Source organism: Prunus avium, chromosome 2 (genome assembly GCF_965620075.1).
Source record: "Prunus avium chromosome 2, drPruAviu1.hap1.1, whole genome shotgun sequence".
In the NCBI taxonomy this organism is placed as follows: Eukaryota; Viridiplantae; Streptophyta; class Magnoliopsida; order Rosales; family Rosaceae; genus Prunus; species Prunus avium.
The window spans coordinates 1,234,075-1,252,082 of NC_142285.1; the positions used below are offsets into that span (position 1 = coordinate 1,234,075).

The 18,008-nt window shown below is 36.9% G+C and overlaps 1 protein-coding gene and 2 pseudogenes across 1 annotated transcript; 2 read left to right on the forward strand and 1 right to left on the reverse strand.

Moving 5' to 3' along the window:
• Positions 1–1,401: 1,401 nt before the first annotated feature.
• On the reverse strand, positions 1,402–5,743 carry LOC110774420 (uncharacterized; annotated as a pseudogene).
• A 6,503-nt stretch (positions 5,744–12,246) lies between these two features.
• LOC148296213 (uncharacterized) lies at positions 12,247–13,832 on the forward strand (annotated as a pseudogene).
• Positions 13,774–17,047, forward strand: LOC148296214 (uncharacterized). Its single transcript, XM_088247786.1, has 5 exons — positions 13,774–14,499; positions 16,001–16,085; positions 16,196–16,291; positions 16,376–16,824; positions 16,906–17,047. Exons 1-5 carry the CDS (start codon positions 13,838–13,840, stop codon positions 17,045–17,047), a joined length of 1,434 nt encoding a protein of 477 aa, XP_088103912.1. The 5' UTR covers positions 13,774–13,837.
• The last annotated feature ends 961 nt before the right edge of the window (positions 17,048–18,008 follow it).

The following is an 18,008-nucleotide window of genomic DNA, read 5'->3' on the forward strand; positions in this document are numbered from 1 at the left end:
ACCATAAATTTCATCAAAATAATAACACCAACCCAAATAATAAATAAACTCACCCAAAAATAACTCAAATAATAAAATACCTTGAATATTAGAAAAAAACCAAATCTTTTCAATTCAAAGACCACTATGGTAAGTGATATCTTTATGCTATTGATGTATACTTTTAGTATTTATAGGTCTACCCAACAGAATTTAAAAAATATTTAAAAAACCCTAACAAATATCTTCCTTTAAAAAAAAAATTTGTGTCAGCTTCTTTCTTCTCCCTCTCAGTCTTCTTCTTCTTCTTTCTCTCCCCCTCTCTCTCATTTCTTCTCCCTCTCAACCACTGTCTTCTTCTTCCTCTCTCTCTCTCTCTCTCTCTCTCTCTCTCTCTCTCTCTTCTTCCTCCCTATTTCTTCTCCCTAGCAACTTGCATCTTCTTTTCCATGGGGTCATCTCCCATGGCTACCAAGAGAAACCAAGGACCTCCAAGCCATTTCCATGGCTGCCATGGGGTCGTCTGACCCCATTGACCCCATGGTGGATTCGCCCCTGCTCACCACCTTAGTTAACATATCAGCATGATTATCTATCGTAGTAATTTTCTTGATACAAATGTCATCTTTAGCTATCACTTCTCAAACAAAGTGATATCTCACATCTATATGTTTGGTCCTCGCATGATGTACCTGATACTTTGCCAAGTAAATGGCACTCTGACTATTACAATACACATCCAGCTTGTGTTAATTAACACCCAAATCTTATAACAACCCTAATGTCTAGATTGCTTCCCTAATGGCTTTAGCCATTGCCATATATTCAGCCTCTGTGGTTGATAATGCAACAATTGGTTGTAATATTGATCTCCAACATATAGGACCTTTTGCCATAGTAAACACACACCCTGTCGTGAACCATCTTTTGTCTAAATCACTAGCAAAATCAGAGTCCACATGTCCAATTAAGAACTTTTCTACTCCTTTACAATTCTTCTCAAAACAAATTCCTGTCTCCCTTGTTCCATGAAAGATATCTTAGTATCCACTTAGTAGCCTCCCAATGCACCTTTCCAGGATTGTGCATAAATCTACTAACAATTCCAACTATGTGAGCAATATCGGGGCGAGTGCATACCATAGCGTACATCAACCCCCCCACCAAACTAGAATAAGGAACATCTTTCATCTTGCCTTTTTCTTCCTCGGTTTTAGGGCATAGTTGAGTACTCAATTTAAAATGGGGAGCTAGTGGTGTACAATGGCGAAGCCAGGATTTCATGTGTCTGGGGGCCTCTGACAAAATATAAATAATAAAAACTTCGAACTCACAAGACATAAAAACATCAAAAATCATATTGTCTATATTGTCTATTCATTACAATCATAATTGTCCTTAACGAGTTTTCATATTTTGAAATCATTGCATAACAACCTCGTCATTTATACTATTAAAAACGTCTTCCTCAATATATGCAACCAAGCAATCATTCATCCACAAATCCCCATTCGATTGCATAACCGATTCTTCACAATATTCATAGCAGAAAATACTCGCTCTACACTTGCGGTCACAACATGTAGGATTAGTGCTAGTGTCAGAAGCAAGTACACTAAAGGGTAGATCTGAATTTTTTTTTGTCTCAACCATCTTCTGCGCAAGATCAGTAATCCCTTTCAATTCTGTAAATTCATTGTTAGAGCTCACGTCCCAAATGTAATTCTCAAGTTGTTCTTCGAGTAATTTGAGGTCATGCTCAGAAAAATCACTTGGATAAAATTGGGCAAGTCACATCAACTTTGCTTTTATCAAAAGCAGAGAATGAATTACTTGGACTCAAGCATGCCATACAAAGAAGTAATTCAGTATTCTTCTTATTGAACCGATCATTTAACTCTCGGAGCTGAATATAAATGACATCAACGAATAAATCAACACGATAATGATGTAAGTTTGTGATGGGCTGAGCTTTACGTTTTGGTCTCCCTCCACTGGAAAAAATATCATCCATTTTAGGAATTTCAATATGATACTTGCCACAAAAAAAAGAAACTTAATCAAGTAAAGAATCCCAACCATTATCTCTCATACTTTGCAATCTTCCTTTACATATTTTGACCAAGTCCATGACATTCACAATATCTTGATCTTTCTTTTGTAATGCCTGAGACAAGTCGTTTGTGATTCCCAAAATTCTTTTCATCAAGTGTAGTCCAAAAATGAAGCTGAATGATTGCATAAAAGTCAATAGAACCTTTGCTTCAAATTTTTGTTCGTAACCTGATCCATATGTTCTTACAATTTTAAGCACATCTGTCACAAACGGGAACATTTTTTCCAAACTAATTAAACAATTATAATGAGAGCTTCATTGTGTATCACTAGACCGCTTAAGATTAGTTTCTTGATTCAAGCCTTGTCCACTTAAGAGCTCATTATTATTGAGTGCTTTAAAAATTGCATCAACATGCTTTTCTCTCAGCATATCACGGCGCTTAGCGGATGCACCCACAACATTCACCACATTAGAAACCATAGTAAATAAATCTGTAAGTTCTGAATGTTTCTTTGCCACAGCTATCAGAGCTAGCTGAAGCTGATGAGCAAAACAATGAACATAAAAAGTACAATCATTCTCATTCAGAATGAGTGTTTTAAGACCACTAAACTCACATCTCATATTACTTGCGCAATCATAACCTTGCCCTTACAATCTAGATATGCTTAATCCATGCCTCGAAAAGAAATCATCAATGGCTAACTTGAGTGAGGAAGATTTAGTATCTGTAACATGCACAATACCTACAAAACGCTCAATTACCTGACCTTTATCCACATAATGTAGCACAATGGCCATCTGCTCCTTTGAAGACATGTCACATGATTCATCAACAAGAATGGCAAATAATGAATCACCAATATCCCTGATGATTACATTGATAATTTTAGTTGAAATAGCATTTGAAATGTCCTTCTGGATATCAGGTGATGTCAACTTCATATTTTCATAAGCAATTTTTAGCGTGACAGCTTTTATATTATCATTGAAATGACATAGCCATCGTAAAAATGCAAGAAAATTCCCTTGATTGGTTGAATTTTCTGATTCATCATGCCCACGAAATGGAAGCCCTTGTTGTAAAAGTATCCTACTAACACCAACTGATGCACTTAAACGAGTTCCATAATCAATTCGATCTTGGTTTGAGTGTTTTGAGAGAATTGTTTCAATATGCTGCTTTCGGTTTAATAAGACCTCACAACTTCTCCAAGCTTTATTATGGGCACTATTCGGTCCTCTAACATGAATTTGTAGTCTATCTTTTTTCTTCCAATTCAAAAATCCGACACCAACAAAAGATTCACCACCAGATTGCTCTCAAATATCAGGTTTAAAGAGATAACAACATAGACAAAAGGCAGCATATTTTTTATGCTGTACTCTAACCAAGTAGAAAACTCACTAAACCAACCAGGATTAAATTGTCTTTGTTTTGCTCCAAATTTTTTGTAAGGAAAATTATGCCCTCGAGGTTGACAAGGACCTTTTTGGAGATAAGCTCTTCGAACTTGGTCTTGAACATTTGGATGGTAACTCAATATTTGATGATGTAATCCGGGATCAGTTGGCAGATTTTCCAAGTTAACTTCCATAGTTTGGTTTGAACTACTTTCATTTTTCTTTTGACTCTTTGCAGGTAACGACTCCGCTAACTCAGACTTTGATTTTCTTTTGAAAAATCTTTCCATAATTGAAACACATATATGAACTAAATTTAAATTGAAACAATTATGAACATCTTCTCAAACTTATAAACCGAAACAAATTGAGCATTCAAGTCAAAGCAATATATTATTTAAACCAATAGAGAATCATATATATAGAAATTTATAAAATAAAATTTAAATTTCACCGACACAAGTTCACAATTGCATTAAAGGGATAAACAATTACATACTACGCAAGAAAAATTACAAGGGATAGACAAATACATACTTGGAGTTGAATAACGATTTACCAAATATCTCCAAAGCCTTTTCCCTTTGGTAATCTACACATAAATTGAAAGACCCATTAAAATCAATAGAAATAAAAAAAAAACTTGATAATATAATTAGAATTTGAGAAGAAAAAAAACTCACAAGCAACTGGCTGGTCTGGTTGTGTTTCTGACCCAAGGAAAGAGAAAAAGGCCTAGGTTTATTGATTTATACAAGAAGGCAATATATAATAATAATAATAATAATAATAATTCTAATCCTTTTGGAAATGGGTAGTGTATGATTTTAGGATATTTAGCTGGTCAATAGGGCCCACGTTGAAATCTACTTTTGGCTAAAATCTACTTTGGCTACTGCTGGACCTCGCCACTTCATATGGTCAAAGACTTGGGCTTTCTTGTGGATTTCTTGTTTGGCCCATATGTCCACTCCTGCATACTAGTACTATTTTTTTTTAAAATAAAATTTCAGTGGGGGCCAGTGACTGCATTGGTCCCATGTGCCTCCGCCTCTAGTGGTGTACTTATAGGTTTGGTTTCCTCATTAATTCCAAATTTGTGCAGCAACTTTTCAAGGTACTGTTTCTGCGATAAATATACCAACGCTCTTCCTATTTCTCGTGATCTCCATCCCCAAAATCTTCCTTGACTCACCGAGATCTTTCATTTCAAAATCTTTATGCATCTGAGCTTTCAGTTTGTTAATCTAAGTGATATCACTAGAAGCTATGAACATATCGTCTACATAAATCAGTAAGTAGATATATGCGCCTCCTCTCAGTTTCTCGTGGTACACACAATGATCATAATGACTCCTTGTATAGCCTTAATATTTCATAAACTTATCGAATCTCAAGTACCACTGCCTAGATGATTGTTTCAAACCATATAGCAACTTGTTGAGCTTGCAGACTAAACTCTTTTCCTTTTTCTTCATACCCTTAAGGTTGTCTTATGTAAATTTCTTAAGACAAATTTCCATGTAGGAACGCAGTTTTTACATCTAGTTGTACTAACTCAAGATCAAATTGTGCTACTAAAACAAGCAAAATTCGAATGGAGGAGTGTTTCACCACAGGGGAAAATATTTCATTATAATCGATTCCTTCTTTCTGAGTGTATCCCTTAGTCACTAGCCTGGCTTTAAACAGCACCACACTCGCATCATTGACTCCCTCCTTCTTTGCATATACCCATTTGCATTCAATAACTTTTCTTCCCTTAGAGCACTTCTACTCCTATGTCACTATTCACATAAATAGTAGCAGCCCTTATAATTTATTTTCTATTCTTTATACTTAATCAATTAATTTTGATAAAATTTTCGGATAAGATTTTCAGTTGCCACGTGTTATTATTTATTATAAAATTCTCATATAAAATTTCGGATAAAATTTTTTAATAAGATTTTTGGATTAAATTTTAGGATTAAATTTTCAAATAATATTTTTGGTTGCCGCATTTCATATGTATTATAAAATTGACCTATCAAATTTCAGAAAAAATATTCGGATAAGATTTTCGGTTGCCATGTGTCCATATTTATTATAAAATTCACATCTCACTCATCATACAATTGAAATACCTACTCACTTATCATACAATTGAAATACCTACTCACTTATCATACAATTGAAATACTCTTGGTCCTCATAGTCCGACATAATCAAGTACAATGACGATTCAATCATTGGCGAAGGTGGTTCCACCGGATCACAAAGTGGGGGAGTATTTTCCTTCGAAGGACGTAATAGTGCCATTATTTCCGACACGGAACGCACCACTGGAACTAATTGCGGGCATTGTTCACTTGAGGAGCCATGTGTAATGGTTTTCCTCTTTTTTGTTTTGCCTTGAATAATCTATTAAAAAAATGAAATTGGAAATGCAAGAAGATATATATATATATATATATATATATATATATATATAAAAGACATTAAATTGAATAAAACAGCAATTAAATTATTATTTTTAACCTTGTCCCCAAGATTTTGACCACTTCGAACGTTTGTCCACGACCTTTCGGCTTCGATGGAAGAGGCCATTTGTATTTTAACACAAATGGAATTTTGTAGTAGAAATTTTGGTGTGGAAAGTGAATAATATTGGTAAGTATTTATAGACAAAATTTCCAGAAATTTTTGATATTTTTTCAATTTTTTTAAGCCAAAAAATGGGCAGCCATTGGATTGAAGGACATTTTTGGATTGTAGCCTCCAGGAGAAGCCATGTGGCTTGTAACTGTTGTTTTTTCTGGCAGTGTTGATGTCACGTTGACATTAGCTGCCCTAAAACAAGGAGACGGGCTAGATCTCCCCGTCGGCTTGCCAGGGCTCGTGGGTCCCAAGCCTTGCCTGGGCTGGGTCTTGTGCATTGGAGCTGGCTTCCAGGCCTAGGGCCCCCTCCTGCCTAGGCTAGCCCATGGTGGTGGACTTGCTCTTATACAACTCTACTAATTCCCAGGTCTTGTTCCTCTTGATACCACTTGTTATACTTTAAGCAAGAACAAGAACTAAAACAATGAACAAAGAAAAGGAACACAAACAATTTAAGGGTTCCTCCAATATATGAGTACCTGCAATGAAACCTTTTATTAAACCCAATGAAAGAGAACTAACAAACTCTCAATAGCTCTCAAAATCATAAACAGATGCCTCACTCTCTAATATTAGACTGCTCATAAGATCATCTATTTATACTAGATTGATGACAACCAAATCCTACTATACATAGGAAACCAAAAACTAAACTAAGGCAGAATCATAGACCAACTTGAAAGCTTGCGTCCAAACCTCCCAAACATATTACAACTTGGATTCCTAACTTAGCTAAGAATACATAATCGATTTCATACCAAACTTTAGCAAGTTGTTTAGAGAATGGTAAGGAAGCTAAAAAAATCAGGGGTCGCCTTGTAATGCCGCACACCATGCTTGTCTAAGTCATTAGTCAAGCCCATAGCCGCTTGATTGTGTGTGGGAGTATTTTGGTAGTTAGCAAAATATTTTATTTTCTTGTATTTGGTCATTATAAGTAACTCTTCAAGCATTTTGATTGTTTCCTTTTCTTCCGTAACTTATGAAAATGCTCGTCATGCTACTTACAAGAGGTGACTAGTCGGTGGAATGGTGAGCTAGTTCACTTGTATAGGTAAGCATGCCTGCCATCAATAAATAGAAGCATTATACAAGCACTCATTGCCTTGTGTGTTGCACTTGCTATTGTGCTTGTATAATATTTAATATCGGGTGTTTGTTGCCTACCCAGTACTAGCAAGTGCCGCAAAGTGGTTTCTTTAATTCCGACCTTCATGTAAGGGGTTGTAGCTTAAGTGGTCTTAAGAGTATTTAAGGCCAAAGAAAAACAGAAACAGCACTTTCTATCACCCTTTTATCACCTATTTCGTGAACAGTGAAAAATGAACAGTGACGACCGGTCGCATGAACAGTGACGACCGGTCGTTTTTGGCAGAGTCGAAACTCAAATTTGGACGTGATGAGCGACCGGTCGTTAGGTGAAAGCGACCGGTCGTTTTTCACAGAGTCGTTTTCTCTGTTTTTCAGTTTCGACCTCTGTCCAGTGTTTTGCCTATAACTTTCCAACCGTTTGTCCAAAATTCACGTTCTTTATACGGTTGGATTCAGCACAGAAAATGCAAGAACACAACGCGGACCAAAAGTCCAAAACAATTACAGAAACAAATAAAATTCAGTAACAAAGACACATAACGTGTCGAACACACAACTCACACACACATTGGGGGGGGGGGGGGGGGGTTTGGTTTGGTTCAAGTGACCTATTTCTATTGCATGAAAGTAAATGAACTTTGGATTTAAATGAGAATAACAGGGATGAAGTATCCAAGAGTGGAATTAAAATATAACAAACACTAGGGTTTCGGAATCCACCCTAAACAATTCTACCAATGTTCATGGATACTCAAGTGATGAACTCTAAACGTGTTGTTGAAGATGTTCGCAATCAAGACCAGTACGAGTGGCTCAAGACGCATTGATTCTCTCTAATGTACGTAAAGTGCAGTACGAGTGCTACAATACTTGTGCCTTCCCTATAATCGAATCTAGGTGTGCTTAGTACTTTGATTCAATTACAAGAAAAACCCATTAAGTTCAAAGAGAATATGAACATCACAAGAACCCTAATAGCATGGTGTTTACATTAGGTATTCAAGAAACCAATTCACATGGATGGTTCTTACTCCATCCATCTATTGCTTAGGAAAACATGAAGATACACATAATCCCAACAACCTCAAGAAGCATGCTTTCAAAGGTGATCAATCAAAGAAGAACATACATCAAGGATAGATTAATTTGGTGAATTGGAATTCATCAACAATATCTAGAAATTCATACACTCAAGCATCAAAACAATAAGGTAATCATGTTTAGGGCCTCAACCTAAGCCCTAGCTATGGAGTTTAGTTCCTCATACTTATTTCAAATACAAACTCAAAACAAAACTAGAAAGAAGTTACAGATTTTGTGAACATGGGAGCTCAAGGTCTTCAATGGTGGAAATCTCTTCCACTTCTTGCTTTGTTGCCCTTGTCCACCTCCTTGAGCTCCCTAGCTCCAAGCTTCATCTCCAGCTCCAAAATCTCTGCAAATTGTGGAATGATTCTCATTGCAATGGCTGATGCTCTTTGCACTCCTTTTGCTTCCCTCTCTCCTCCTTTCCAGCTTTTACTTTTAGTATTCTAATGCAAAGTCTTCACCCATTGTCTTCTTGTCCCCTTGCAAATGATGAAGCCTTGTCCTCACAAAGATGCCAAATGCTTCAGAAAATATCTCATCTACTAAGTTAAATTCTTGTTACCAAGTGTTATGGTAACAAGAATAATCAAGATGACACAATGGAGGTAAAAGCTGGCCAATTCCGGATTTCCAGAGCTGTGGTAACATGCTGGATTGGTTGGATAGGCAATACTTGTCCAATGGAGCTCAAATTTGGATATGTTGTAGTTAACATCCATTGGAACAAGTCTCATGAAGATCATGACCTCATCCGAGCACCAGAGCATGTTGATCCCAGGCCAAGAAGTTGACCTACGAAAATGAACAAAAACAAAGTTTATAACCAATAATGCACTTTTAGCTCATTTTCATTCCAACCAAGGTAAAATCTAAGAAAACACAAAAAGGAAGTAAAAAGCTATAAAATGTCAAGAACTAACTCAAAATAGTGGGTGAATAACATGAAAAATCATGTGTAAAAATGAACCGAACAGACCATCTCTAGCCATGGGCTATATGCCAAATATAGCCCTAAAATAATGCAAAACCCATCTCCAGTTATGGGCTAAACAAAATTTTGGCCAAATTTGGAGGGCCACATTTGGCTCTTTAACCCTCCAACCAGGCCACATGTAGCCCAGTTTTGGCCTAGGCCAAATTTTTTGTGTGCCCCATGCATGTGCTTTTCAACAGTCAACATTAAAGCATTCTGACGTAATCACAGCTGGATATATATTTTAAAGCCTTTTTAAATGTTTCAAATCGTGTTGTTTAAGAAAAATGTATAAAAAATTATTGGTCATGACCGTTGGAGGTTAGACCATTGAAACCTATCCTTTTTATTTATTTAAAATGAGGCCACCTTTTTAAATGTTTTCAATTCATGTTATGTAAGAAAAAAATATAAAAAAATATTGGCTATGACAGTTGGAGGTCAGACCATTGAAACCCATCCTTTTTTTTTTTTATTTTTTTTTTATTTTTATAAATGTTGTCACATTTTTAAATGTTTTCAAGTGTTGTTTTAAAAATATTATAAAAATCTTGTTCTTATCAACATATACGTGTCATATATGGAATATTATCTCTAAATAGTAGTTTAATTAAAGGGGAATGCTAGCAACCTTCTCTCTAACCTTCTCTTTTAGACCTTCTCCATTTTTTGCTTGACATGTGTTATTCTCCTTACACTTAAAATAATGTAATTAAGATATTATACAAGCTAACTTTTGCTTTCCAAGTTTACCCTTATTAAATGTATTCAATTTATCCAAAAAAATTTCACAACTTTCTTATCATCTTATTAATTTTTTTTTAACTTCAATTATTTTTTTTATAAAGAAAATGTATGCTTTTTTAAAAAAGAGGATGTCCCTTTTTTTTAACCTCAAATTTAGAACTTTTTTTTTCTATCTAAACCCCTTGTGTTAAAAAAAATGGACATTTCCTCTTTTTTTTTTTTTTAAATTAAATTAATTTTTTTTTTAAAGTAGACATTTTCTCTAAATAAAAAATAATTGACGTAAAAAAAATTAATGAGGTGTAAGAAAGTTGTGAATTTTTTTTGGATAAATTGAATACATTTAATAAGGGTAAATTTGGAAATCAAAAGTTAGCTTGTATAATATATTAATGACATTGTTTTAAGTGTAAAGAGAATGACACATGTCAAGCAAAAAATGGAGAAGGTCCAAAGGAGAAGGTTAGAGAGAAGATTGCTAGCATTCCCCTTTTTAGCCATGGACTACAGCCCTATGATTGAAAATAGCCTGACCAAGCACATTGCACTAGGTTCGATTCCTCCCCTCAATATCGTTTGTATCAAAAAAACTTGGGAAATAGCGGTATATACCACCAAAATTATAATCTCAATTAAAAATACCACCGGCTCCCAATTTTTTTACAACTAACATCTATAAATATACAATTATTGTACACTTATTGCTCAGCTAACACTTTTTCTGTAAATCACCTCTCGCGATCAGGTCTCTGTTTGGCTCCGTCTCGCTCCGTCTCTGTTTGGCTCCGTCTCTGTTTGGCTCCGTCTCTCGTGCTCTCAGTCTCTGGTCGCTGAAGTCTCACTCTCTCTTCTCTCTTCCTCTGCCAGCGGAATCCGTTAATTGAAGATGCATGCCATCGATTACCTGAACCAGGTACTGTTGATCGAGATTTTATTACGGCTTAGGGTTCATGGGTTTGTTTGAAATTGGTTTAGGGTTTAGGGCTTTCTCTGAAATTGGTTTAGTGAGTTCTCTGAAATGGGTATAGGGTTTAGGGGTTTTTCAGGGTTCAGGGTTGCATATTGGATATGGATAAGTTATCTTTGTTTTTCATATTCTGTTGTGATTATTTGGAATTTCAGTTTGGGGATGAATATTGAATGTGTAAACAAAGGGCAAAGAACCATATGCGGGGATGTATATTAGTTTTTGGTGCACAATGGGCTAGTTTAGAAGTTACAGTACCTGCAGATGTGTTGCTTGTGCTATCTTTTAAATGGATTTGAAGAGCCTATACTGAAATAGCAGCTCCTTCCCATTTCCCTTCTCATTCGGGAAGCATTTTCGTGTTAGGCCGTTGGTTTATCAGTGACTTATTTGTTCAAACAATATTGGATGTAACTAGTGTTTCGTATCTAATTGTAGAAACGAATTTGCAGGTTTCTAGTGAGCAGAAGTCACCATAACTTTATCTTTTGGAGACTATTGTAAAGAATAGCGGACGGGACTACATAAAATATTTTGTTGTCAGACTCCCTGAGGTTAGATTTCTGTTTTTTGTGATGCCTCTCATTTCTCAGCATGTTTTTTGTGGTTACGTAATGCAACTTCTTGATTTATTGACATGTAACAATGTCTGAATCAACCTGGAATACACAACATATTTAGTTTGAGGTTTAACTAATGGCAATTGGGATTAAATTATCTTTGATATCCACACTGCTCACTGCTTATGAATTACATTGTTTGTTTCAAATAAAATGATGTTTTTCTGCACAATGTGTCATTATTACCCCCCTGTGTCAAATTGGACGATAGGCTTCACTTCACTTCACTCCGTAGTTACTTTGTAGTCAAAAGTTTTTCCCATTTTTTGCACTTGTAGGTGTATGAAATGGGAAAAACTTTTGTAGGAAGCCTTTTGAAGATAAAATATAAGAGAAGGACGTGGGAAAATATAAGAGCACGGCTTGTGGACAGAAAATGTAACATAAGGAAATTGGAAAATATAAGAGAAGGAAATGGGAAAATATAAGAGCAAGACTTGTGGAGAGAAAAGATAAGGGTTGATTCCACAATGAATGTGTATTTTTTCTGTCATGGGCCATTGGTGAACAAACATGAATGCATATAAAGTTCTATTGGGGCTGTATTGTAGGTTTATCACTGATATATCTAGTGCATATTGCCATGAGATGCATCTGTATTGTGTGTTTATTGCTTGTAATTGTGTATATTTAAAAGGCTTGAAATTATTTGTATAATGGTGGTGTGTAGGGAAATATGGTCTCGAAAGCAAAGTTGATGATTGCTGCGGATGAAAAAATCCAGGGAAAGGCGTTGACCCTTTCCCATACAAAAACAGCGATATGTACAATTAAGGACAAATTTAGTGGGCAACAGTTACAAAGGTTCAAGGACAGTTGTTTTGGCCATTTGTTAGTAATTGAGGACCTGAAGTGGACAACACAAATTATCCATGGCTTGTTGTTGAGAAAGGCAGACCCGAGGACAGTTTCTCAAGTCAACGGGATCAAATTCATCGTTGGCAACAAGGTCATACAGTTCACAGCGCAGCAGTTTTGCGTCATCACAGGCTGCAGTTTGGAAAGCTTCCCTTCATTCCGACTGCAACTAATGACAACTGCTCATTGAAGAAGAAGTATTTCTGCAAGAATAAAACGGTCAGCCTTTCCGAACTCGAACAAGCCTTCATCGACTGCAGTGATGAGGAGGACGTCTTCAAGTTTGGGCTGTTATATTTCGCTGTTTTTGTGCTGTTGGGCAGTGAAAAGCATGTCAACATTGACATGCGCTACTTGAAATTGGCCGAAGATGTTGAAGACTTCCAGAAGTATCCGTGGGGTGCTGTGTCATATGCCAAGACAAATTCGTCATTGTTGAGGGCACTGTGCGCAGAATACCAGCGAGTCAAAGTGCCCCAGAAAGCCTTAAAAACCCAAAAATCAGCAAAGCAATCCAAGACAATGGCAAGTGGTAGACCAAGGGAGTACCACATAAAAGGATTTGGCTTTGCACTTCAGGTGAGGAAATATCCGTTTATGTATAAGTTCCATTTACTTTGTTTACAGTGATTGATATATTTTTCTTGAAAACAGATATGGGCTTTTGAGGTGTTTCCAGCATTCGCTGCATTGCATATCGTTGTGCGCGAACAGAATGCCCAAGTCCCTCGTATAGTACAATGGAGAATCAATAGTTTGCCTCGTTTTCACGAAGTAATGAGTCAAGTCTTTGAAAATGCAGAGGTTAGTTCTGTTTATAATACTAATGTTATGCTTCTGATTCAAATTATAGGTTTAATAATATGTTTTTTGTCTCTCTAAATTGCAGGTTGATGTGCAACCCCTCCGCCCATCTGTAATTGAGAAGCAGCAGCCATATTGGAGTTGGGGTGACGATGTCGACGACACTGAAGAAGTTGTTGAGTTGTTTGGCGATGACGAAGAACCGAAAACCAGCACTTCTCCCTCTGTGCAAGAAAAAGACGAGGACATTGCTGAAACTGCTAGCCGTCCATCGTCTTCTAAAGCAAGCATTACATTTTTTCCAATATATACGTCATAATACAATAGGAAAAACACTGCTGTTGATGGGAAATATTTTCGAAATATTGTAACATTTGCGTTATAACTTAATGCAGGGTAAAATCGCGTCCACTGATTTACGCTTTTTGAAGCGTGAGTTTGAAAGGACAAAGGATGAATTGGCCAAAGTAGCCGATTCGAATCGAGGACTTCGCAAGAGAGTGCATCAGTTGGAAGAAATTGTACGGACGGAGTCCTTGAAACGTGAAACAGAGTCTGCAAAATATAAAAAGTCAGTGGAGGCTTTTGGCAAGACCCTAGCTTCCATGGAACAGTATTTCAAGGGGGAGATAGAGCAGCTGAAAAAAATGAATAGTGGGTTGAATGAGGGTGGGGAAGGACATGAGGACCTCCGTAGTCCTCATATGAATGAAGGACCATTACATGACTATGGTAGTCCGCATATAGAACCGGCAGCAATGGAAACAAAAAGCCCCGGTGATGGAGCCGAACCATCCGCAGCCTTGGTAGTCGAAGAGGCACAAATGGTGACTTCCGTTCCTCACTTAGAAGTGCATGAAGCAGCTGAGCATGCACTTCTCGAGAAGCTGCCTACCCCGGAAGATGTGGCCGGGTGTGACGAAATTTGCAAAAGACTGATGTTGTTGTTAGAAGATTGGAAAATAAGTGATAGTATGGCATCGGGAGGTCCGATCAATCCTCCAAGTATACCCAAAGTGAGTATGGCTGGTGATGGAGAAGGGTCTAAAAGTGTTGAAACAAAAGAAGAGAAAGGTAAAGGCTGTAGACAGAAGCGTCCGTCCCACACTTTGTGTAGTCCATTTACTGATCCGTTGAGGAAGAAGAGGACGATGAGTGTGTCGGATGCGACTGAAACCCCGCCATGTTTTGATCCATCAAAACCCCTTCCCATTGAACATGTGAAGGCAGTAATGGAGTTTTGCATTGGGTGGAAAAATGAGATCAGGTTAGGATTCTTTACCTTCAAAATCCAATCTTCATGTTATGCTAGTATGTGCTGATATAGAAATGAGAGAATTACCAAGTTCGCTTTAATATACATGTGTATATTTGTGATGAACAAAATTCACACTTTGTTAAAGCAAACAAATATTGACTGCTGCTGTTAAATGTATTTTGTTAAATATAGGTACTAAGAAATGTTGAATTGTAGTTTATTATTATAACATTTAGACTCAAAAGAAGACAATAAAAGAGATTTAGAAGGGGTTGTAATAGCGGCTCCTTCCGCCCATGGCATCTGGTCTTCTCCTCCATGTTATGTTCCTCATGTTCCTCGACTCTGCTAGTGTCTTTCCTCAGTGATATTAATGCAGTCGAGGATCTGGAACATTTGGATGGAGCGCAATCGTAGATTTTGTCAGGGTCAGTTAGGAGTAAGGGCTGAGGAGTTATGGGATAGAGTTAAATTCCGGGCTTCTCTTTGGGCATCGGGTTCTAGGCAGTTGAAGGATTATAATTACTCTATAATCTTGAGAGACATGGCTGCTGTCTTAAGATGATGTTACCTAAAGTCTTGTTTTCTTCCTATAGTTTTATCTTCAGTCATAGCTGCCTAGATTTTCTTTAGTTGTTCTGGAGTTTTCCTTTTCATTATTTAATCGATGTTTTTTCCTCTTGATTAAATATAACGTTTCTATTGATAACAAAAAATATTAATGCAGTCGAGGATGTTTTTAAACTGTATATGGCAGTTACCTCTTGGATTATGGTTATGTGTTCAAAGAGTTTCTTAATCTGAAACAAATTATTACTCGAACAAAGAATTGAACTTATGGTCACATTTGAAGTGAAGAAAAACAGAGTTGAAATAGAAGACAAATACAATTGCTTGGTTGTCGTTACAATTTCAAGTGGAGAAACAAATAGAGATAAGTAGTTTACCTAAGAATTCTCAATTGGTGCTCAAGGGGACAAAAATGGAGACAAATAAAGTCAAGATGATTGGCATGGAGATAAAATCTAACAAGTTTTTTGTTTCCTGTTTTATCATGTTTCTTCATATTTATATGTAGAATTTGAAAGTTTTGTTACAATTGAGGCAAAATTATTCCACTCCCCAGTGAAGTAGCTTCCTACTTAGCAACAATTCTATATTTGTCTCACCTAATTGCTACATATAAGTAAATTCTATATTTGTCTGACTTTAGGGCCATATATAACTCCCTCATTCTAGCCGGACTGTAGCCGGATTTCAACTTATGCCCGTAGGGCCTCCGCATGACGGCCACGTTATTGATTGCTCACGGCCGAATGTGCTTATAGTATAATTTGACAGCATGTATACGCCTATTATTTACAATATAAACGATTTGAAATGGGAATTTACGTATTTGCCTAAGTTCTGAAAACTGTTATTTTAAATGGGACAATATTATTTTATATATGTTGTGAAAACTGTTACCACCTAAGTTCTGATCGGGAATTTACGTTTTTGCCTCTTGTAGTGCGGAGGTGCAGCTGGAGTCATGTTCGGTGGGCGCTGATTTTTTCTACAAACTGATCGATGATACGGAATGGATTAGCTCAAGGGTAAGAATACACAATTCTCTACTTTATTACGAGACTTCAATTGTTTTCTAACCTTTATTAAGTGTAAAGTTGTATGAAATTGGGCTGATATTATATACGTGAACTTTCAGCACTTGGACATGGCAACCTTTCTGATCCGGAAAAGGCAACTCGCGCATCTGTTGGTATTTGGAACTCAGTGGACAACGGCAGATTGTTGCTTGCAGGTAAACATGTTACCATTTAACATTCACTGCTTCATTTTCTTTTGATTGTCATTATGTAATATGGCTTCATTTCAATGTGTGCAGCAATTTCTAGAGCCGGTCAAAGCGACTGGCAAGACACATCGAGCGAAGAAGGCAGTTGCTGAAAACATCAGTGACCTTACACCCAGCAAGCTGAACAATATACATCACTATGTGCGCGGTACGTGGCAACACGGGTATGGCCAAGCTTGGACAAAAGTTAGGAAGGTCTATTTTCCATATAATCTGCAATTGTCCCACTGGGTTGCAATCGAACTTGATTTCGTCAATCATACTGCAACTGTGTATGACTCGTACTCTGATTTTACCACCACAAAGAAGCTGGTTGGACTGCTTCGCCCTATTTCCGAGACGCTGGCACAAGTGCTGTACAATATGAAGTTTTATGAAGCTTCTGAGCTTGAAGAGGTGAAGCAAAGGGGGCTGCAGATGTCAAGCTTTACGGCATTCTCACTTTGCACCATTGGAGATGTGCCACAACAACGAGATGGGTAAGGTTTGTTAATTTAGTGGAGTTTAGAAACTATTTTACATAAATGCAGTTCTAATTTCCCAGCTTATTGGCTTGACAGTGCGTCTTGCGGAATCCTGACCGTAAAATTCTTGGAGCATCTGAGTGCTGGGATTTCGTTGCATACAATTGACCCTTTGAAGACCAAATATTACAGACTGAAGCTTGCAATAGAGGGTTTAAGGGGGGAGGCATATGTATGAGGTATATGTCTTCATGTTTGTGAATTTAGTTCAGTGTGGACTTAGGACTTGGGAATTCATTGTGCTCATTAATTATGTCAGGAACTCGTTTATATGAAGATGCAGACGTCGATGCTTTGCTGGAAATTCCTGCCTTTTTGCTACAGCTACTAGGTGTAGTTATTATGTGTAGCAACCCGGGTCTTTGGCCCTGCTGTATATTGTGAGGTGTAATATTGTACAGTCTAGAAGCAGTGGCTAATTGCCTTACATGGCACACACACTGTTTCGATTTGGAAGGTTACCTATTTTGTACACCTCCATATATAAATATTGTTGCTCTTTATGGATGCTTTTGTAGCCATTGTTCACATTTTGTGTCTGTGGTTTTGTTTGCAATTTATGTGATATAGGTCAATTTCATTTCCTGCACTGGGAATCTGTTAGTGGACTTACTGAAGCATACAGCTTTCTTAAGATTTCGCAATTTAGTTTTGACTTAGTTCGTTTTCAATAATGTCGGCAGCAATTCTACTTTTCTGCTTAGCATTATGTTGTTATTGGAATTTGGAACCTCATACTGTGTTTGCTGATCTTAGCTGGAGCAGGTACCAATCACTCGTCGTTCCTCTTGCATATTGGATTAGTTTCCTTCTGTATTTAGCTGTATTCGATCTGAGTGATTGTTCTCTGTGTACAGGGTATACTAGCACCATCCTGCTTAAGATTGGTAAATTATCTGACTTCATCGGTGAACTTCAGGTACTATTTTCATAATTTTTACTCTGCTTTGCTAGTGGAACTTGTACCAAATTTTTATTTCGGTTTTTTTTTTATGACTTTGTAAATTTGTAATGCATTTCGTAAACTAGGGTTTTGATCAGTTAGATAGTTTATTTATTTAGGAGCTTGTGTGTTGTTGCTGAAAAATTGATGGATTTGTGTTTATTTGTGTTTTGTTTGCAGTCTTTGTTGAATGGAA

What these genes read in the sequence shown, in the direction of transcription:
- LOC148296214 (XM_088247786.1), top strand. Translation starts at nt 13,838, where the DNA reads ATGGAACAGTATTTCAAGGGGGAGATAGAGCAGCTGAAAAAAATGAAT. An exon ending in CGGAATGGATTAGCTCAAGG is followed by an intron (nt 16,086 to 16,195) that starts GTAAGAATACAC and finishes GTGAACTTTCAG; the next exon opens with CACTTGGACATGGCAACCTT. An exon ending in GTGCCACAACAACGAGATGG is followed by an intron (nt 16,825 to 16,905) that starts GTAAGGTTTGTT and finishes TTGGCTTGACAG; the next exon opens with TGCGTCTTGCGGAATCCTGA.